The sequence below is a fragment of the Branchiostoma belcheri genome, unplaced genomic scaffold (assembly GCF_001625305.1).
Source record: "Branchiostoma belcheri isolate BF01 breed outbred unplaced genomic scaffold, Haploidv18h27 scaffold55, whole genome shotgun sequence".
In the NCBI taxonomy this organism is placed as follows: Eukaryota; Metazoa; Chordata; class Leptocardii; order Amphioxiformes; family Branchiostomatidae; genus Branchiostoma; species Branchiostoma belcheri.
Window position 1 is genome coordinate 1,335,240 of NW_017804187.1, and position 22,335 is coordinate 1,357,574.

The following is a 22,335-nucleotide window of genomic DNA, read 5'->3' on the forward strand; positions in this document are numbered from 1 at the left end:
GTCAACTCGGTCAACTCGGTCAACTCGGTCAACTCGATCAACTCGATCAACTCGGTCAACTCGGTCAACTCGGTCAACTCGGTCCACTACCCTGGTCAACTCGGTCAACTCGGTCCACTACCCTGGTCAACTCAGTCAACTCGGTCAACTCGGTCAACTCGGTCAACTCGGTCAACTCGGTCCACTACCCTGGTCAACTCGGTCAACTCGGTCAACTCGGTCAACTCGGTCCACTACCCTGGTCAACTCGGTCAACTCGGTCAACTCGGTCAACTCGGTCAACTCGGTCAACTCGGTCCACTACCCTGGTCAACTCGGTACAACTCGGTCAACTCGATCAACTCAGTCAACTCGGGCAACTCGGTCCACTACCCTGGTCAACTCCGTCAACTCGATCAACTCGGTCAACTCGGTCCACTACCCTGGTCAACTCGGTCAACTCGATCAACTCGATCAACTCGGTCAACTCGGTCCACTACCCTGGTCAACTCGGTCAACTTGGTCAACTCGGTCAACTCGTTCAACCTACCTACCTACCTACCGAACGAACGAACGAACTACCGAACGAACGAACGAACGAACGAACGAACGAACGAACGAACGAACGAACGACGAACTACCGAACTACCTACCTACCTACCTACCTACCTACCTACCTACCGAACTACCTACCGAACGAACTACCTACCTACCGAACGAACTACCTACCTACCTACCGAACGAACTACCTACCTACCTACCTACCTACCGAACGAACCGAACTACCTACCTACCGAACGAACGAACTACCTACCTACCTACCGAACGAACTACCGAACGAACTACCGAACGAACTACGGAACCACCTACCGAACGAACTACCGAACGAACTACCGAACTACCGAACGAACTACCTACCGAACTACCTACCTACCTACCGAACTACCGAACTACCTACCGAACTACCTACCGAACTACCTACCGAACTACCTACCGAACTACCTACCGAACTACCTACCGAACTACCTACCGAACTACCTACCTACCGAACGAACTACCGAACGAACTACCGAACGAACTACCGAACTACCGAACGAACTACCGAACGAACTACCGAACTACCGAACTACCGAACGAACTACCGAACGAACTACCGAGCGAACTACCGAACCTACCTACCTACCGAACGAACTACCGAACGAACGAACGAACGAACGAACGAAAACAGAAACAACCTGTAAGGAGGACCTTTTCTCGGAAAGTGAAAGCATGTAGTAAGACCGGGTAATTACGACAAAGGCGCTAAACGGCTACATTTTATACAATAGTGATACCTGCAGCTGCCACTACAGTAGTTACACAGACAATGCTTGTTTTGCTTTTTCCCACCCATCAATCTGGAGTGACTAAACAGGTATGACATCGCACAGTGACACACCAGTTTCATAGGCGCATGTTGGTGGCTTGTTGTAGCACACCGAACGACTTTAGCTTGTCACACGCACACACACACACGCACGCACGCACACACACACACACGCACACACACACTCAATCATACACATACACACACACACACACACACACTCAATCACACACACACTGAAGAGGGATAACCAGCTGCGGCAAACTGTACTCTCTAGCGGACCAACTCTATCGGTATGTTATCCCTTTATCTGGCCAAGTTCTACTCTTTTCAGCCACCTCCCGAAGCCTGGTACAGGCTAGCTAATCGGTATATTGCCGCATAATGACACACCAGTTTCGCAGGCTCACGTTGGTGGCTTGTTATATCACACCGAAAAGACTACTCACACCTAAGTAACTCTAAGTGACCGTTTGAGGCTATGACTATGTCATGAATAATCGGTCCCTACTACATTTACCTATTTAGAGAGATTTACCACACACGTAGATTGACATAACAGGTGACTATCACTTGTTAAAGCACAGGCGCTAGGCCACCGAGTTTCTGTTGAGATCTAACAATACATGTAACGTTACATTGTTTTGTAAACCATTAAATAAAATCCTTATTATTGTTTCGCGCATGTTAGAACATACACTGTGTCTACTCATTCAGCCCGTTGCCATCACAATACAGTGGTCCGTTGAAATATTCCCAAAAATCATACAGTCACATAACACATAACACCGTGAACACGGCCCGTTGAAAGGTTCCCGAGAATCATACGTACACTGAACACGGTCACAAACTGATGAGGATTCCAAAGAACCATACGAACAGATACCGAAGTCTCCCGAAGATTGCCGAGAGCCGAACAGCGACTTCCGAACGCTTCATCTTGGTTAGGTACTTAGTACTAGTATACACTAGGTGCGAAATGCCATTTCAAAAGACCCTATTTTCTGCGAAATGCCATAAGGAAATAAAAGTCTTGATACTATCTATAATCAAGGGGTAACTAAGTAGCCATGTAAACTTTTTGGGGGTATGATACCATATTTTAAAGTAAGATATGAAGCATTTTGTAAAGTCCAATTTCCGGCGAACTGCGTTACCAGGTCGCTGCTGTACAGGTCAATGACATCATCGCTAGCCAATCAGACGCACGATAGGCCCACATTTCCCGCGCGGTTCTAAAATGTAAACGCACACAACTGGCTACATCACCCGACAAGAGTCTTGACATGCTATGTGTAAATGTACTCTAAACACGTCCACAAACCCCACCGACATGTTTTCAGTTCTACATATGTTTCCCAGGCATGAGATTTGGAAAGTGTAGTTGTGCCCAATATCTCTACAATGTACTATATCGTTGTTTTCTGAGTCTGGGGAGGCAGGGACTTCACACCGAACGTGATTCTAAGTCACATTTTTGCTGCCACCCCAGTTGGTAACGCAGTTCACGGGTAGGTATTTCCTACCCTGTCATCTTTTTGAAGTTATCACCGCTAGCGCTAGCCCCGGCTTGGGGTTCTATCGAGTCGATTAGCGGTTTTGCGAACGCATTCGAGTTTGCGAAACCTGTTCTATTCCCGTCGGCCTTTGCGCTACCCTGAACGCCAATGTAACAGCTGAGTAATGAGTGTGCTTTTTATTGTATGATTCAGCGGACCAAGTACCCAGCAGTATGTATTATATATGTATGGTTCATTGTACAGAGAATTCTAGGGAAATTTTTCAACGGACCGTGTTCACGGTGTTATGCGATGAGTGTATGATTCTCGGGAATCTTTCGACGGACAGTGTTCACGGTGTTATGTGTTGAGTTCATGACTCTTCGGATCCTTTCAACGGACCGTGTTCATAGTGTTTGTGTTCAGTGTATGATTATCGGGAATCTTAAGCTTGTACGGAGTGCACAGTATACGAGTGTTCATAAAACAAAGCAACAGCGATCTCAACAAAAACTCGGTGGCCTATCGCCCATGGTTAAAGATGATACCCTGAGTCCCAATCAACAGTATGTCGTGAAACATACAGTTTATCAGCCTGGGTACCAGACTGCTGACCAGGGTCAGTATACAGACTAGCCTCAGATCCAGGGCCAACATGATTTTAACATGTTGAAGGGAATTGTAGCATAGATTTAGACCATGAGCAAGGGTCTGTGGCATCTTGGCTAGTAGTTGATACTTACAAGTTACAACCTTAGTTTAGTAGGTCGGATGCCAGTTTTATACGTACACTGGAGTGCATACCCTTGCTACAACTCTGTACTATATCAGAACAGTGGAATTCGGTCCCTCTGACAGATAGAGTTCCAAGTCATCTATTATAAAGACTATGAAATGTTAAGGACTTGCTGGCTACCTATTGGCCTAGCAGGTTATAGGTCTCTCATCCAAAGTATGGAATGTAAATTACAGTTATACTTGCTTAATCAATCGGGTGTCAGTTTAATTTCCGTCTAGAAACTATCCCTGGGTCTCGTGGTATATCAGAACACAGGATTTGGTTTGTCTGACAGCTATAGTTTTGGTCAGTTTAAGATGGTGATTATCTAGTGTAAAGACATTGTTTTGACAAATGTTAAGAACTGTTATACGTTATACACGGTGGAGTGTCAGTGTCATAATACCCTGCTGAAAGTTCTCACCCTTTCTGACCAACAGCTTTGCTATGCTCTGCTATGCCGTACAGGTGCTACATCCACCAATTTTGCATTTTTCTAAAAAAAAGCAAAATTCAATGTGATCCATGAATAAGGACCACATAACTCAGTAGGTAGAACTTCAATCACATGACCTGGATCTTTTTACATTATGTCTGACCCTGACTTCTTCCCTCATGACCTCAATGAAATGAAAAGGGGCCAGCAGACCAATTTGAGTACTTCTTGAATAGCTAAAGGCTCAAACACAAACAAAACAAACCCATGTAAGACACCTTTTCTTCATCCCATTCTCTTATCTTACACCATTTAGATGCAAAACACAGCACAATGTAGTTTTAATGGAGGCCATTATGTCGTTATGGGATCCACAAGGCGCCCTGAGAACATTATGTGCGTCATTACCACCTCATTAAAGACATAAATATAATGGAGAAGGATTTTATGTCTTACGGATGATGGATTTTTTTGCCACGATGTCGTGTGTAAAGATTGACCACCTGTCAAAATTTTTAAGAGTAGAGAGGCATCATTTCTTTTGTTTTGGATGATGGCCAAATCCCATGGACACACACACATAGAACAAGAAATTGGAGGTTTTTCACTTTTTTAAAGGTTTTTGTGAACAACCGAGGAGGCAACGAGTTTTATCGTAGACTGGAACTCGTTGCCACCAAGCACAGTTGGGGCATCATCACTAGAAAGCTTTAAACAGTCCTGCAATTAAATGCGCAAAGATTGGGTGTAACAAGTCGTTCGGTGTGATATAGCTAGCTGCCGCCGCGCCGCGTGCCTGCGAAGCTGATGTGTTACGCCGAAGGGCGGTTATACCGGCTATATCGATACAGATATCATACAGATTGTATGACGCCCTTAAATCAGAACTAGGACAGAAACTGTGCAGGGTTGGAGGGTCACTCGTGCTTATAACGATATGTTTGTTTAACTCGTGAAAAGACAACAAATACAACAAAGATAACGTCAATGAAGGCTAGACATCCAGATAATGATATACACACACATACAAAAAAAAACAGTTTCACCAGCAACTGGATAGATGTTGAAAACTGCCAGACGTTTCGAGTAGCATCCACTGCCTTTCGTCAGAAAGTTTCCAAAATCTATCCAGTTGATTGAGTAACTATTTTCCTTGTGTACAACAAAGGTGTTTTATCATCTTTATCTCGCACCATTCCAATGTAAAAACAGAGCACAATGATAAGCAGTCATTCCTGAAGAATGGCACGCAGACAACAGACACGAATATACAACAAATTATACAACAAAGATAGGTCAATAAAGATTAGACATCCAGGTCGAGATACACAAGAAAAAAAAAGGCTACTCAAGCAACTGGACAGATCCAGAGTAGCATCCACTGGTTATTACTTGAAACGTCTGACAGTTTTCAAAATCAGTTTTAGTTGTTTGAGTGACTGTGTTTCTTGTGTACAACCAAGGAGGTTCTCGTTTTGAACCTCCTTGGCACAACAAAAGTGTTTTATCATCTTTATCTCGCACCATTCCGACGTAAAACACATCACAATGCAGCCTTTCCTGACGCAGACAACACACACACACGGCCCCCCGGGCAGCAGAAATTATATGCCCATTATTACTCCTTATCATAGGTACAAATCTCACAGATAAGGGTCTCATGCTGTAAGGAAGATGGATGGGTTCTTGGGGTTCCATCAGACAAGGTGACGAACTATTAAACAGATAAACGTCCCTGGTGCACAAGTGTCCTGTGGAATTCAGCCATATTGTTGTTGGAAAGGCTGTCTTAGCTCCTTGTCTATGATCTACTGTTGGTTCTGTCACAGCTTGCTTGAAAATTCGACGGCATCAAAATCGTACGATGACGACCTACCGACGAAGGTTACCGGCAAAGCTGATAAAGCGAACAGCACTGCAATGACGAATTGTACGTGTTGTCCGTATATTAGCTATAGGCCGTGCCGATGACATGTACATGAGAACGTCATTCAAGAAGGTTGACCATTGTTCAGTTTGCAGGTGTTGCGGTCATTCACCTGAGCAAGAAGTCATTGAACCTAATTTTCTTTTCTTAATTCTTTCTTACTTAGTTTTTTCGAGCCCTGTGTAGGCCCTGGAAACAGTCTGACACCCAGGCTAGTTAGCGTAGTGACCATCCTGCTAGCTCAGTATGGGGGCGTTTTGCCTGAAACTGCTTGTTTTATTCTGACAGCTGATCTTTCTGATTTTAGCTGTGCCCGAAGGTAACCGAATCCCACCCCGTAAAATTCCCCGGGGTGTGCTAATTGTCCCGGGCGGGCGGGCATCACTCCCAGCCCCGAGGAGGTCCCGTGAAGCTGCCGGTGGCCTGGCCGGGCCTGCATAACCTCTCTGTGGCCCTGGGGTCGACCCTACTGGTTCCAATTATACAGTAATCATTGCTGGAGTCGTTCTTCACATGAGTCAGTGTTGACACAGGTTTTCTCGGTAATTGCAGGACAACCGTCGTTATCAAATGTCTTCTCAAGTGTCCGGATCTGAACAATGTCTCAAAGAGAACATCTGGTCTTCGGACTGCTGACTCTTAATTCTTCGGGTCAACAGGGCTAATCTCCAAGCAGATCCTACGATCATGGCAATGCATTATCCATTGGCTAAGCAATGACCATGAGCTTCGGTGACTACTTGGCCAATGGATACTGTCTTGCCATCGCAGAAGCTGCTTGGGGATTAGCCAAGGCTAGCCTTTCTCAGTGTGCCAGTCTTAGATTTCTATCTTCAGTTGTCTGTATCGTAGATGCCACAGCTAGTCAAACTTGTATGTATGTATAGCTGTATTGACCATAGATAAGCACTGGGAAGAAGAAAGTGGGAAGCAATGGTGGGCCGCATTGTCGATAGATGGGAGTGGTAATGATTATGATTTGAGAATATGCCAGAAAAGACAGGTGGCCACTATAGACAGGATTCTTACGCTTGGGTCAATAAAGAAAATGCTAGTATCTAACAATCTAGGGCCATCAAAAATTGGCCTCAATGGAAAAGTGTCCCTTACGTAGAGGTGTTCATTTTGTAAGGGCAATCGCTGACACAGGTTTGACTGTAGAACCATATAGAACGCTTATGTTCTGCGTGCGTCACCTTTGAGACAACCAATGAATGTATTGCAGTCTCACAGTGTTCCTATGCTGCTCACAATTCTAGTCTGGGTGCCAGACCCACATCTCAGTCACTAGGCTCAAAGTTATCCTGTGTGCAGGATAATAATTCTGAGCCTAGTGTGCTGTGGGTCTGGCACCCAGGCTATCACAATTCCTAGCTTTCTCACTAAGCCTGTCGAACAAATATGTTATCAAAGGCAGAATAATTTAGATCGCGTAATAAAAGACGTATTAATCTATATGAAATATTTCCCGGGCCACCGGATAAGGAAAGGCACGTATTTCAGTCTCACCATGTTCCTAATTAAGAAGTTGCTCACAATGCCAATCGACCAAAATTTGTATCGAAGGAGGAATTTAAATCTCGTAATAAAAGAAGCATATCTACATGAAATATTTCCCGGGCCACGCGATAAGAAAACAGGTGTTTCCAGTCCACCATAAGTAAGCTAAGCTCTCACTTCCCAACATAACCAGTTGTGTCGTGTTGACCCTATCGGTTCCAGATCAGACCTTTGAGTCTATTATAGCGTCTCGACAGTGTAACCCTACGCTCTTTTCTGAGGTTTATAAGCCTTTATGTATCTTTATATGCTGGACTTTTGTACACTAGGCAATACAGCGCCGTCTAACAAATCTAGACAATAGTATACAGTAGCCATAAAACATGCTTTAAAGAAGGCATCAACGCTAACATTTTTTTTGGTTCCCCAAATGAAAAAGTGAGTTCCTTTGGACAGAGGGTAACTGATTCATATCGGTCTGCCAAGAAGTTAACATTATAGAAAATGATAGCAAAATGAGACGTAACGTCGCAATTGTAATGACAATGTCATTAAAGAGTAAGCACATAACCCAACAGGTCATCTTCGAAGCTTTGAGTTAAATTTGTTGTCGAAAATGTTTGTTTCTTGTATCCCAGGGGATGTCAACCATGAAATCACATTAGTTTTGCCTAACGACCTTTTCCGCGCCCTTTTGTTTCCCACCGTGTGAAACAAACCCCTCATCAGTACAATTAGGACTTCCCCGCCCGTCTGGTTCCGTCTGGTCCTGACATGCCGGTTGGGGGGAAGGGAAATTTCTCGATTACACTTTGCGATAAATTCCAAGTGGCCACAACGCATTGCGTAGAATTAAAACGGCGACTACGCTCTACGCAAAATGCGCCATTACGCTCTACGTAGAATATAGCCGATTAAGCTCTACGGAAAAGGGCTTGCGGGCCTCCATCTAGTAATGATCTCCGACAGGTAAAATGGTAACAGTTTAGTCTAGGTCAGCCCCTTTACCGAGTCCGGCTGTCCTCCGGCCGGGAGGTGAGCGCCAGGCCAGGCGGGGGCGACCTGCGCGATCCGCGGGGCAAATTGCCGTGACGACCCGCGGGCTGTAAATCAGCGCCACGGGGTCGCGCCAAACTCGGTCCCGACACGGAGGGCAGCCCTCACGTGCCCTGACAACGGAGGTCTCTGGTAGGCGTACGGGGGTCTGTGGTAAAATTTCCCTGGGAATTGGACCTGGAGCCTAGAAACTACCCTGCATGCTGTCCCTGGCAACAGTCTGGCCCCGACACTCAAAGTCCTAAGGGGTTGCACCGCTCTTGGTCCTGACACCTAGGGCCTAAAGGACCTGAAGGTTGCCCTGCGAGGGCAGACCTCACGTGCCCCGACATCGGAGGTCTCTGGTAGCCCGATGGGGTCTAGCCTGATTGCCAGACTATTCTCAGGGCCAGTACATAGGCCAGCCCCGAGTTGATATTAGGATATTATAGTATACCCAAAGACGCCCAGGCTTAGTCCTGGAGCCGAGGAGCTAGCCTGTATACTGGCCCTGACAAAAGTCTGGCACCCAAGTTAAGGCGACGAATATAACATGAGCCTGGCCGACTGTGAAACAGTACACCTGTCAAGACGTCGTTCTATGATTTACCACAGAATCGCCGCCAAGGCATAAAAGTCTTGGCCCCGAGCCCCAAGGGCACATTTCTTTACGAGTACCCCGAGTGGGCTTGTTAACATGTTTGGAGTTCGTGTGACTTTGGCAGTATTCCCAACGCACATGTACACCATGTAGCCCGGTTTGCGTTACTCTCCAAGCAGAGGTTGTGGGGGAATGATTGTTACCTTTTTATATATGGCCGTCTTTTTGTCGCTACCCCCACCAACCCGTCGGTGGCCGGCGACTTTCTCTGGCTAATGGATACTGCCTGGCCAATTTGACACTGTCTTTTTGCCACCGAAAGGGAACTGCTTGAGTTGGAGATTAAACACGCATGTACTGATGTAGCCCGGTTCGCGTGTGCAGCAGGCTCGGGGTGCTTACTTGTATCAATGCTTGGGTGATTGAACACAGACTTCCCGATTATGTAATAGTTCTAAGTTACAGAAAACGCAGAGGAACACACACGTACATTCCAAGTACGTCATGGGAACTAGAAAGTCGACAGAAAGATTATGACGCTCTGAAAAGGGCAATATGAAGAATGTCGCCCGTTTAAAAAACTTTCTTCGTAACAAACGTACACACAAAATGTAACGTACAAAAACAGAAAACACCAAACGTCTGCTTGGGCATAGCTGTACGGTATGATACCTGCCATTAAGTCGTCATCCTCCCAAGACAGGCGTGCTTCCTTACTAGCACCAAGGCTAACTAACGTATTTGCCGCGGGATAGCTCTGCCGTGGGAGAATGTAAATCGTTAACTTTATGAGAACGATGACGCCATCACGATTCAAAATGGCGTCATCCCGGGTTCCGTGTCCTTGACAAAAATAAAATTATCTGTCCTCGGTCGAAAACAGGACACCAAAACAGCTTCTTCAGTCAACACACCACAACAGTAGAACAGCTGGGAGGGATTTTTATCTTCTCAAACAGTCTTCCAAGAAACAAGTCTTAGAATACTTGACATTTGTAAGAAATTTGCGCGGAGAAAGTCGTCCAAAATATTTTGTTTACGACCGAACGCTAAAGGTCAGGTATTGTCCGCGCAGCTGGAAATCGGTTCGAGTTGTGTAAGTCTGTAATTTGTTACTTCCGCGACGCAAACTCTTTTCTCAAAACACTTTTAACGAGGCTCTGCTTTATGGAGAACTTGTGAGAGTCAGCGGGTGTCTATCAAGTTTGTTTTCAACAAATACATGTATCCTTTTCCAAAACATAAATAGACACTAGTGACTGACACTAGCCTTTATAGATGGGGCTGTCAAAAATGTTAGACTTAGAGATCCATAAAATACAGAGGAGGGCAATCAAAAGCCAACAGACTGATAACACCCCATCCTAACACACATACACATAGAAACATACACAAACACACAGACAGACACAAACACATACACACACACGTAACACACACACACACAGACACACACACAAACTCACACACACACACACATCACACACACACACACACACACACGTACACACTCACTCACTCACTCACTCACTCACTCACTCACTCACTCACTCACTCACTCACACGTCAGTAAACAAGACTGAGTCCTACAAAATATGTTGTTCCTAGCCAAATCCAGCTGGTTACCATTATGACTTGCGTAAGGATGTTGTCAATATTATTCACCCCTATGACAGTGGCAAAGAATGGGTCCTGCTCCCAGCTCTAATTATCAAAGTATCTAAAACAGAAGAGACAGAACATGTCGCGATTTTTCATCCTACCCTCATTCAGACATAGAACTAGATAGATGGGGTCGTGTGGCGCAACGGGTTCCGGGTTCGAGTCCTGACATGCCACCGATCTTGCGCCCTTGGAAAGGGCACAAGATTGGTGAAAATGGGTATTGTATTGTGACTCAGGTGAAAATGACTATTGTATTGGCGGCGGCATTAATATAAGTTGAAAAAACTTGAGTGTGCCGTCACCACGTCTTGTGATTAGATGTTGGAATATAAAAAAAAACTAGATAGATAGGCACGGCTCTAGATACGAATTACGATAGTGAGTTGTAAAGAAATGTGGTTCTCTTCATCCCACCGTACGGACTGATTAAAACACGCCCTTGCCGAAGGGTTGCTACATTTTTCGCTACAACGTGACGACCTTGTGGCATTTGCTACGGGAGCATTTCTGTCTCCATTTGTAATACATGGAGGAGAACAAGATAGGGCCTTCGGGCCTTGTCAGCAAACAGCAATATCCAAGCAGATGTTGGGATGATAAATGTCTGTCCTGTTTGTCTAACCAGCTCATCCCTTGGTAAGGACTTTGAGTCAGCATAACAAAAAAAAAGAACTTTAAAGTTTAGCCCTTTCAGGCTTATTCCAAATCAGTAGGAGTCTAGAAGAGTCAAACGGGATAAAGAATTGGCAAAAAACGCACCATATTCCTGAACCCTAGTTATATCGATCTCCTTCACACTAGACTAAGAGGCAGAGTGAGCCGCCGAAATGCCGCCCGAATATAATTTCATCTATACAACTAGCTATTCGAAGTGCATACTTCAAAATACGGGGTGTATTCCAAATACTAATACTCAAGGCCATTTTCGTTCCCCTTTAATGCGATCGGGATGTTTAGAACTCTGTTGGAATGCTATAAGAATGTGCAGAATGCAGTAATACTACAGCTTGAATACACTTAAAATGCCCTTCGATATTTCTTCAGTTGAAATTCACCTGGACAGTGCACGAACTTATCACGGTGAACTTTATTTGACACAACAAATGTACAGCGACTTCCGTAAGGTCATGCAGACATACACACAGATAGATACGTGGGTACGACAAAATTGACCTACGAACAATAAGACAATAGATGAGTCAACTTAAACTACTTGTTCTAAGGTCTAAACATTGCACGTGCAAACTCCCGTAACCCCGACCCAATCCCGAGGACAGTCGGGAATAACTCAACTGCAGAATGCGATCGGAATGTTTCGAATGCTAGCTGTTGGAATGCAATAATACTACAGCTAGAATGCACTTAGAATGCCCTTCGATATTTTTTTTTCAGTTGGAACTGCACGTGTGACCTCCCGTACCCCCGACCCCACCTCGAGGACAGACAGGAACGCTCCCATTGTTCAAACCTCGTCACAATCACAGGATCTCTCACGAGAACCCTTTCGTATTTCACAACCGACTTGACGCGGATAATGGCGACGCCTAACAGGTAGGTAGGCGCTGCCCCGGGCGCCTTGTGCGGTGTCTGGTGTTGGCACCGATCCATGGACTGACTGCTAACCTTGGTAGTGTTGAGGTGTTCTAGCCTCCACCAGGCTTTCTTGTTAGGATAGTAGAACTCGGCAAAAAAGTGTCTTGCTGGCCATCAGTGCCTACTAGTCTTTGAAAGACGTCTGCGACAACTGACTACAGACTCTGAAAATAAAACTCGAGAAGGTAACACTCAGCTTGGTAGTGTTGTCATGTACTAGCCTCCAACAGGCCTTCCTAAGGGGTTAGGATAGTAGAGAATTCGGCAACAAAAATGCACTGGCTCTGACGTTAAACAGTTTGGCATCCAAGCTAGGGTCTGCTCTCTACCGCTCAGCGAACCCTGGTGTTGTTGTTCCTGTACTTGCCCTCTAAATGAAGTTGACGTTTGCGACTAATAGCGTTACACTGCGTGACCCGTGACCAGGGCAGGCCCTGCTCTTTGTACTGTCTGATGTAGGTAAAACTTTCGTCACACATGCAGGACCTTCCCACGACTTCGCTCCGGACCACTAAACTCCTAGCAGATCTTTCGGTGGTCGCAAAAGACAGTACAGGTCAGGCAGTATCCATTAGCCAGAGAGTATCAATTGGCTACCCTTCGGTCAATGGATACTGCCTTGCCACCGTGTGATCTGCTTGGAGATTACGGGACCACACCTCGAACAAGGTCGGCGCTGGATTGGGAGTGGTCTAGTTTGGATGCCAGACTGTTGTCAGGTCCAGAATTTTACACAGTCCTGATTTCGAAAGACCTTCTGGTATTTTTTAGGCTGCAAGACTAGCAAGGTTTGGAGGTCTTTTGAGAAGTGACATTGAAGGTCATGTTATATAATTTCAGGCAAGATGTGACAGTGCCAACCCTAGACAAGGATGAGTGCCATCTCATTTTGTAACGCCAAAAGATTTTCGGGGATGTCGTTACAAATCGGATGACACCCAGGCTAACTGGCATGGGCCCTTGTCTGAGCCTGCTTGTCTAGCTAAATCTCACACTGCATTCGTGTCGTGTGAATGATCAAGGACGATCTACAACAGACACAATACTGGGCTAATTTAGTGAGTTAAATTCATACACATCAATGTCATCTAGTTGGGTATGGCCTCGCTTGCGAGGACAGTTTTCTCACGAAAAGTTTCACATGTTGCTGTCACCAGATAAAGATCACCACTTAATCTTTTAAAAAAACGTAAAGAAACTTAAAGAGACTTGACAAGTTTTGAGAGAAAAGTTTCACAGTATTCTTGCTTTGTCAGTTGATAACATAAATAGTTGACAAGCCACTAGAGTGATTTATCTCTTACTATATGGACAGTAGTTTTCTCTAATACTCTTCAAATTGAGCGGAATTAATTGGTACATGGAGGCTATCCATGTCCTCGAGTAGAGTTTGTCCTGAACACGGGGTCAATTTTCATACCAAAACCGTGTAGAATGTGTCATATCACAAAAGGCTCAAAAATCACAAAAGGCTCAAAATTCCAAAGTGTCAACGTAAAAGTCCTTGAACTTTTGGACTGCAAAATTGAGTGCATCGAACATATAATTTTCTACCAATCAATACCACCGAAACCATTAATTAGCACTGAGAACAGTTCTCGCATCAAAAATCACTAGGGGAACTTTCAGGTGACGAAGTCAGGACTATGGAAAGATGTCTCCACTTTCTTCCATCTAATTCCAAGGCGACACCATAGAAAATTGATGCTTGAGCCAGAGCCTTTAAACCCTCCAAGTCAATGACAGGGAACAGTTTTGATGCATACTGTTGGCAAGGAATCGCCATAAATATATAGCAAACTCGACTAACAGCTAGTCTGATCACTAATTCACGTTTTTTTAGCAGACCTCCTACTAGACAGGCCCATAGAGCCCTGTACAGTGAGAGTTACTAGACTAATAGACAGGTATTTCCGTCTGGCGGCTTAGTATTATTATCAACCACTCACCGTTGATTTAGCCTATTCTAAATGTGCTGACAGCTATCCCTATAATTACTAGGGACAAGGACGTCCCCACAACAACACAGCTACAACCCTCCGCCTTAACAGGCAGTCAGACTAACACTGGATGTACAGACAAGTGGATGTAGATATACAAGACATGGCTTTGCTTTTTTTTCCAATCCTGTGTTTTCTGAATTTCAGAACGACTAACGCCAGAAACGTGAGACTACACGATGGACCAGAGCAATGGTACAAAAATTTTGGAGCACATTTTGTCCCCTGTACACATGGCCTTGGCTAGAGCTGGCTGGAGAAACCTGGAGAAGGGGAGCAAGGGGCCAGAGCCTGGCCTGTGCAGGCATGTGGCACTTAGGCAGTAGGCAGGACACAGGCCAATTCCTCATCGATCAGTTAGACCCAGGGCCTAACAGTTAGACTGAGTTCAGGGCCTAACGAGGGGGAGGAGGTCTATGGCAAAATTTCCTTGGGGACAGGTTGGCCCTGGAGCCTATGTGCTAGCCTGTATTTGGCCCTGGCAACAGTCTGACACCCAGGCTAGCCATGGATCATGGAGCCGAGGATCTAGCCTGTTTATTAGCCCTGGCACCAGCCTGGCACACTGGCTAGCCAACGAGCTCCTCTGTATTTGGCCCTGGCAACGGTCTGGCACCCAGGCTACTACTACAATCAATGTGCGCGAGACTCACCGTGAGAACCCGAGCTGTCTGCAGACGACGTCGGCGTCCGGCTTCCCCCAGTTGTCGTCGCAGACGGTCCCCCAGGTCCCCTCGTGGTGCACCTCCACCCGCCCCCGGTGCGTCACGCCCTCCCCGCCGCCGCGAAGACGGACCTCCCCCGTACGCTCTCTCAGTCTCCCTGCGGAAAAGGACAACAGAATCAGACCCTTGGTAGTGTGTAGTTGGCCTCCATAGCATGCCAAAAAAACTGGGAATCATCAGCGTCGAAGTCATCCTCATCATCATGATCATTTCAAACATCATCCTCATCATCTGAACATCGTCATCACTAAGACCATCATCATCTCCACCAGGACTACAATCATCTTCATCTCGATCATTTCAATCACCAGCATCACCATCCTCATCATCCATCACCAACACCATCATCATCATCATCATCCCAGTGATGATGATGATGGTGTCATCATCATCATATGTTGACGAGTGTGGTCCCTATTAAGTCGTATCGTGTTCTGAGTCTGTCCACTTACATACATACATACCGGGACACTTGCAATTGGATACACGGATACAGGTGAGTGACTCAGCACTGAAGGAAAGTGTTGTTACAAGGTGCTCTGGAATATCATGTACTAGTGCGTCTGCCACTCATGTGGCCGCTTTCAAGTCGTATTGAGTTCTAGGTATGTCCCAGTGATGATGATGATCCCATCATCCCAGTGATGATGATGATGATGATGACACCAACACCATCATCATCATTACTGGGATGATGATGATGATGGTTTTGGTGATGGATGATGAGGATGGTGATGCTGGTGATTGAACTGATCGAGATGATGATGATTGTAGTCCTGGTGGAGATGATGATGGTCTTAGTGATGCCGATGTTCAGATGATGAGGATGATGTTTGAAATGATCATGATGATGACAATGACTTTGACGCTGATGATTCCGAGGCAACGTATCAAACTTATAACAGCAATTCTGCAACATCACATATCACATCATATGATATCTATCGCGTATATCTGGGACTCATAAGACACACGAGTGCTATCAGATTCTGTAGAACTCTGAAAACCAGGTCTGGTGGTACAGTGTACAAACTGGGGCACTAAGGACCACAGAAGTGGCACATGGAAATAATATTATCACAACATTCCCCTTGTATCACACTTTAAGTACACCTGATTCAAGAGTCCCAAAAGCTGATTACTGTACCAGATTTACTAGTCTAAAAGTAGGACATACCTAGAACTCAATACAACTTGAAAGCGGCGACTTGATTGGCAGATGCACGAGTACGTGATATTCCGGAGCACCTTGTAACAACACTTTCCTTCAGTGGCATGTCACTCACCGCATATCCGTGTATCCGCGTGTCCCGGTATGTATGTATGAAAGTCGACAGGCTCAGAACCCGATACGGCTTAAAAGGGACCACACTCGTCAACATAGGCACAGACACAGCAGATGGAAATTATTGTCTAGAGCATCTTATCACAGAATTTTCCTTTCCATACACCTTCACATACACCATCCAAATGTCCCAGTATGTATGTAACGTTACTATGTGTAATACCAGACTTACTTATCGTTGTTCAGAACTTGATACGACTTAAAAGGGACCACACTCTTCAACATAGGCACAGACGCAGCAGATGGGAATTATTGTCTAGAGCATCTTATCACACAGGATTTTCCTTTCCGTCAACATCCAAGTTTCCCAGTATGCATGTACTATGTTGTACCAGACTTACATATATCGTCCTACTAGTAGGTTGTTCAGAACCCGATACGACAAGGGGTCACAGACGAAGCAGATGGAATTGTAGTCTAGAGCAATTTTATCACAGAATTTTCCTTTCCATACACCTTCACATTCATTGTACACCATCCAAATTTCCCAGTATGTCTGTAATATGTGGTACCAGACTTACAGGTCGCCCTACTAGTAGGTTGTTTAGAACTCGATACGACTTAAAAAGGACCACAGACGAAGCAGATGAAAATTGTAGTCCAGAGCACCTAATCACAGAATTTTCATCTAAATCACATGCCACACACACCATATACGTATCCAAGTGTACCAGTATGGATATTGTACCAGACACTACTGTATTGTACAGATACATAATTTGATCTAGTTAGCGGTGGAACTGATACTGTGGCACAGCCTATCAGTATCATGTCCAATCTACAAATTCTCCCTATCACACGTATAAGTTATCAGATATTATCTGTGTATGATCTGGATCTAATAATTCTAATCTCCAAGCAGACGTTGGAGGAACACAACACTCTCGTCAGCTTAAGTCTTGTTCCAATTGATACACTTACTAGCTATATACTACTATAGAAGTAACGTCTCCTGTCATTTCTTAATTACAAGGAGCTGCCTTTGTCTTCCCATCCGAGACAAGACAAAACGAGCGTCTTGGGTCTGCCTTGAACTAATTATAGGCATGTACTTTGTAGAGTCTGTTGTTCAAGACGGTCATGTTCTTGTGTCTTGGGGTGTTTTGGCGAGACGGTAAAGTCTCTTAATCATGTCTAAAATTGTCTCCATGTGTCTAAGACGCCATGTCTTGTCTCCTTCATCTGTATTTAGGATAACCTTCTTGCTATTCTTCAATAGGCCAAGAGAGATGCTGGTACCACCTGATTCTTGAAAGTATTGCGTCTGTGGACTACATGTCGGTAGCTTTGATCTGGTTATCTGACCTTGACCCCAAATGGAACACGCCCTTTGCTACAATCGTACACAGGGGGGGGGGGGAATAATTCAATATCAAATTAATACTTAGAATTGAAACTCCATGGACTGATAAAGCAGCAATTGAGGATTGTGGAAAAGTGCAACGTAGTCGTAACCAAACCACCGACCACCTTTCTCGTTTCAAAGATGGCCTTTGGCTTAGTAATCTCGTTTCCGGACCCAAGGGTCGCGGGTTCGAGTCCACACCCCCGTCCAACCCCTGATCACTTTCCTGCCTATGGCCCTCATCATATCCCTCTTCGGCAACACGACACAGAGGGGTCGCGAGTTCGAATCCCAACCCGGTTTCAGGCCGCCCTGACCACTTCCCTTGCCCTGTGGCCTCTATTCCCCACTCGATGTAATTTCTCTTCTCGACCAAGAATGTAATGAGTTTGCATCCGTACTCCTTATCAATTTCCATGCCTATGGTCTTCGTCATATCCCACTTCGGAAACACGACACAGAAGGGTCGCGAGTTCGAGTCCCAACCCTATTGCATCCGCGCTCCTTATCAATTTCCATGCCCTGTGGCCCGTTTTTAATTGGGGTATAACAAAATCAAAAAGGAGTGAAAACTAGACAAGAGAGACAGGAGGTTTTTTTTAACTATCTCCTTTTTTTTAACTTTTCGACGTGACTGAGACATAGACAAAGGAAGGGAAATACAAAAAGGATGTGCCAAGCTACCCACGACAGGTTACTGTCCAAGTGCTCCCACCAACCCACACCTGCCAACTTGACACATCAAAATACCGTTTCCCCTGCCCTGTGGCCTCTGTTCCCCACTTGTTCTCTTCTGGACCAAGAATGTCATGAGTTTGCATCCGCGCTCCTTCCTTATCAATTTCCATGCCTCGTGGCCTCTCTTCCATCTCAGGTAACCCTGAGTCTAGACCACAACACCGAGAGGTCGCGAGTTCGAGTCCCGCCGGGGCGCTGAACCCTCCCAGCGGCCGCCGACAACAACTTGAATTTCATGCTCCATTTCTGCCGACTGTGCAGGATACATATCTGATATAGTACTGTATAACAGCAGATAAGGAGAAATACAGGTTCGGACCTGTGCATGTACACTCTGCGGTCTTCAACAATGACAGAAATATGACTGAAGGTTTATTTCGACTTCAGACACCTTTAAGAGGATCTCGAATGAAAGATCGTACTGTTTTCATCTTTTTCCAGTGTTACATTATCATAATTTTTGCAGGAATAACACACGTTGTTAGTTACAAAATACGTCCAAAAACTACAATATTAGTCTTCAGGTACAGTACAGGTACATCGATGCTCAGGTAGTTTCTGTATCTGTATAGTCGGTATAGCCGGTATAACCGCCCTTCGGCGTAACACACGCGCTTCGCAGGCACGCGGCGCGGCGGCAGCTACCTATAAAGTCACACGACTTGTTACACTCAATCTTTGCACATTTAAGACTGCAGGAGTTGTTTGAAGCTTTCTAGTGATGATGCCCCAAGTCCCCCAACTGTGCTTGGTGACAACGAGTTCCACTCTACGAAAGTTCTTGGATTAAATCTGGACCTGTACCTAACTGATTTCCGCGGTGCTATACAGTAGCCTGGATGCCAGGCCCAAAGCACACTGGACACAAAATATCTCAGTGTGCAACTGAGATATTTTGTGTCCAGTGTGCTTTGGGTCTGGCATCCAGGCTACTATACAGTACCAGGTACCGGTAACGCAGCACTACCACATGTCAGGTCCCTGCTGTATCCAGGTCTGACGGCAGGTATTTGTAAGTGATTAGCCGGTGAGATCGGAGTTGACTTGTGGCCGGGTGATTACGAGTCGGGGCGTGACGGAGGGTCAGGGTCAGGGCAGCGCACAGGCAGCAGGGCGGTGGTCTACTGTTTCAGCTTTTCTGTCTGGTCCGATTCTGTCTGTTCAAATACGCCAGAACCTGCCTACGTACCTAGTCTAGATACCCGACTAGAGTAGAGGCCCTAAAATCACCAATATTGCCGTACAGAGAACAGAGAGAGAGCAGGGACGAGTGGTCTTCTGTTCGGTCCGATTCTTCCTTCTCATCTGGCATATTGTTTCACCATGCATTTTGATTTACCGCTTTAGAACACAGTGTTCTGTCGATCGAATCCGGTGTTCTTTCGATCTCTTCGATCGAACCTAGTGTTCTTTCGATCGAACCGAGTGTTCTTTGGGAATCAAGGAATGCAGTCTCCTTGTTCCAATAGAGTGTTCTTTGAACCATTTGGGACATTCCCTATCAACATCTACCTGGAGAAACTATCCTCGACACGACTATGCCAACTTGAACAATCCCGACTAGAAGTCTAGATAAAAAGACGCCCTGTCTCTCAGCTATCGGAATCTTTGGTCTGAGAAAGACGCAGAGTAGAAATAAATGTTGTTGTTTTTTTCAGCAAACTTTTTTTTTCTGTTTGCCAACAGCATGTAGTTCTTGGTACGCCCCTTGGTGACAATAGTCTGTTCCTGTTTTTACACAGTGTAACCAGGGGATAGCCTCACAGGAATGAGTACAATATTTGGACTGCGGCACATGATGTAGTTTGCCACAAAGGGCCCGCGCTAAGCTACAAGAACATGGCAGTCAGATGTATGGGCTCCGTACTGATCGGTGAGAGGTCAAACCAGCTTCTCAAGGCAGCCTTTCGGCGCTTTTACAACAATCGTCTTTTATGTATGGGCGGTCGCCCTTCGGCAAACCAAGAAGGCTCTATACATTAAGAACCTTCTTGGAAACAGTGAGCCCTCTTTATAGCCTCTACCAGGCTTCCAGAGGCGGCTGGACAGAGCAGAAATCGGGGGAGTTTTTCTGCTGGAGAGGACAGTTTGCCGCTCCCGAACTGTTCTCTCCAGCAGAATAAATCCCCTGGCATGTTATCTCTCTATTTGGCCGATTTCTACTCTTTCCAGCCGCCTCCTGAAGCCTGGTAGAGGCTAGATGAACCCGTGATTTTTGCAAGAGTGTTTATCCTTGATTTAATTTTACGACATAAACTCCAGGTGAGAAAACAGGTACAGAGCACCTTTACTTGTTGTCACCCCGGGCAGGTAACACAACATAACCGCCTTGTCATCACAATCTTACAATTAGTCAAAGTAATAATTAAGACTATTCTTAATCACTGGGACGTACCATTGTTCCCATGGGGGTGCTTTTAAGAAGTAAATGTTGTTGCAGAAGCTTGTTTACGCGAGAACGCTGCCGAACAAAAAAGGCAAACTGAATACAGACAGAGGAAGATTTACGAGGGTGGATCAAAAAGTTCTCGGCCTCACCTAGAAAATAAAGGGCAAACTCCTATTCTTTAGTATAACTGTATACTATGATGTCTTACATCACTGCACACAAAAATTCAAATTTCTATATTCATTAGTTAGCACGTGACGCCCCGTGAAAATGGGGCGGGTGAGGGCAAAATCACAAAATGGCCGCAACAGACGCGTGTGCTGTGATCATGTATATCGATAAAAAGGGATTTCTCGTAAGGAAATCCATGAACACATGGTCAGGACACTTGGTGATGGCTCTCCTTCTTATTCAACTATAAAGAAGTGGGTTGCTAGCTACAATCGCTGCAAGGTGAGCACCAAAGATGAACATATGTCAGGATGCCACAAATCAGCACCATGGACAATCCAGTTGAGGCCATCCATCACATGGTAGTAAATGACAGATGTGAGACTGTCCAACATGTAGCAGAGTCTTTAGCCTGTGTTGTGGCTCTGTTCACAATGTTTTGTCAGACATCCTGGGGATGAGCAACCTGTCTGTAAGGTGGGTGCCTAGAATGTTTTCTGAACATCAGAAGTTAAACAAGCTGGACATTTCAAGGAACGAATTCAGTCCAATCCATGCAATTACCTCAAAACATTTTTCACCCAAGATGAGACATGGTTTCACCACTTTCACCCCAAATCAAAACAACAGAACAAACAATGAATGAAGAATGTTTCCCGGCCCCCAAGAAGTTTTATCGAGTTTCATCCGTTGACAGGGGTTTCGTCTCTGTTTTCTGGGACAGCAAGGGAGTAATCATGACTGAATACCTGTGAATAGGTTAAAACATCAATGGGGAGTACTATTTAACAGAATAGCAACAGTTGAGGACAACGATCAAAGAGAAAAGGAGAGGAAAGCACCGAGCTGGCGTGATGACAATGCACCTGTCCACACAGCACAGGGGTCAGTGACAGCAGGAAACGAATTTGGCTTTGAAGTCTAACCCCACCCTTCCAATTCACCTGACCTAGCACCCTCGGACTTCTACCTATTTCCTAAACTGAAGTTCCACTTACGTGGTCAACGTTTTTATGGTAATGATGACGTCATAAGTGCGGGTGAGCCCTATCTGGGGGCTCCAGATTCAACCTTCTTCCACAAGGGGAAAACAAACCCGGAACATCACTGGACCAAGTGCATTGCAGTTAGAGTGGACTATGTTGAAACATAGTGTAAGAAATTTTTTTCTGCCACGACGTTTTCTAGGTGAGGCCGAGAACTTTTTGATCCACCCTCGTAAGTCTAAACAATTTCTGAGCCG

General features: G+C 45.4%; 1 protein-coding gene across 1 annotated transcript in view; it reads right to left on the bottom strand.

Moving 5' to 3' along the window:
• The window catches only part of LOC109481310 (neurotrypsin-like), a 49,582-nt gene that overhangs the window by 23,531 nt on the left and 3,716 nt on the right, over positions 1-22,335 (bottom strand). Inside the window, 1 exon segment of the mRNA XM_019783842.1 lies at positions 15,033-15,201. Coding sequence (XP_019639401.1) covers positions 15,033-15,201 — 169 coding nt within the window.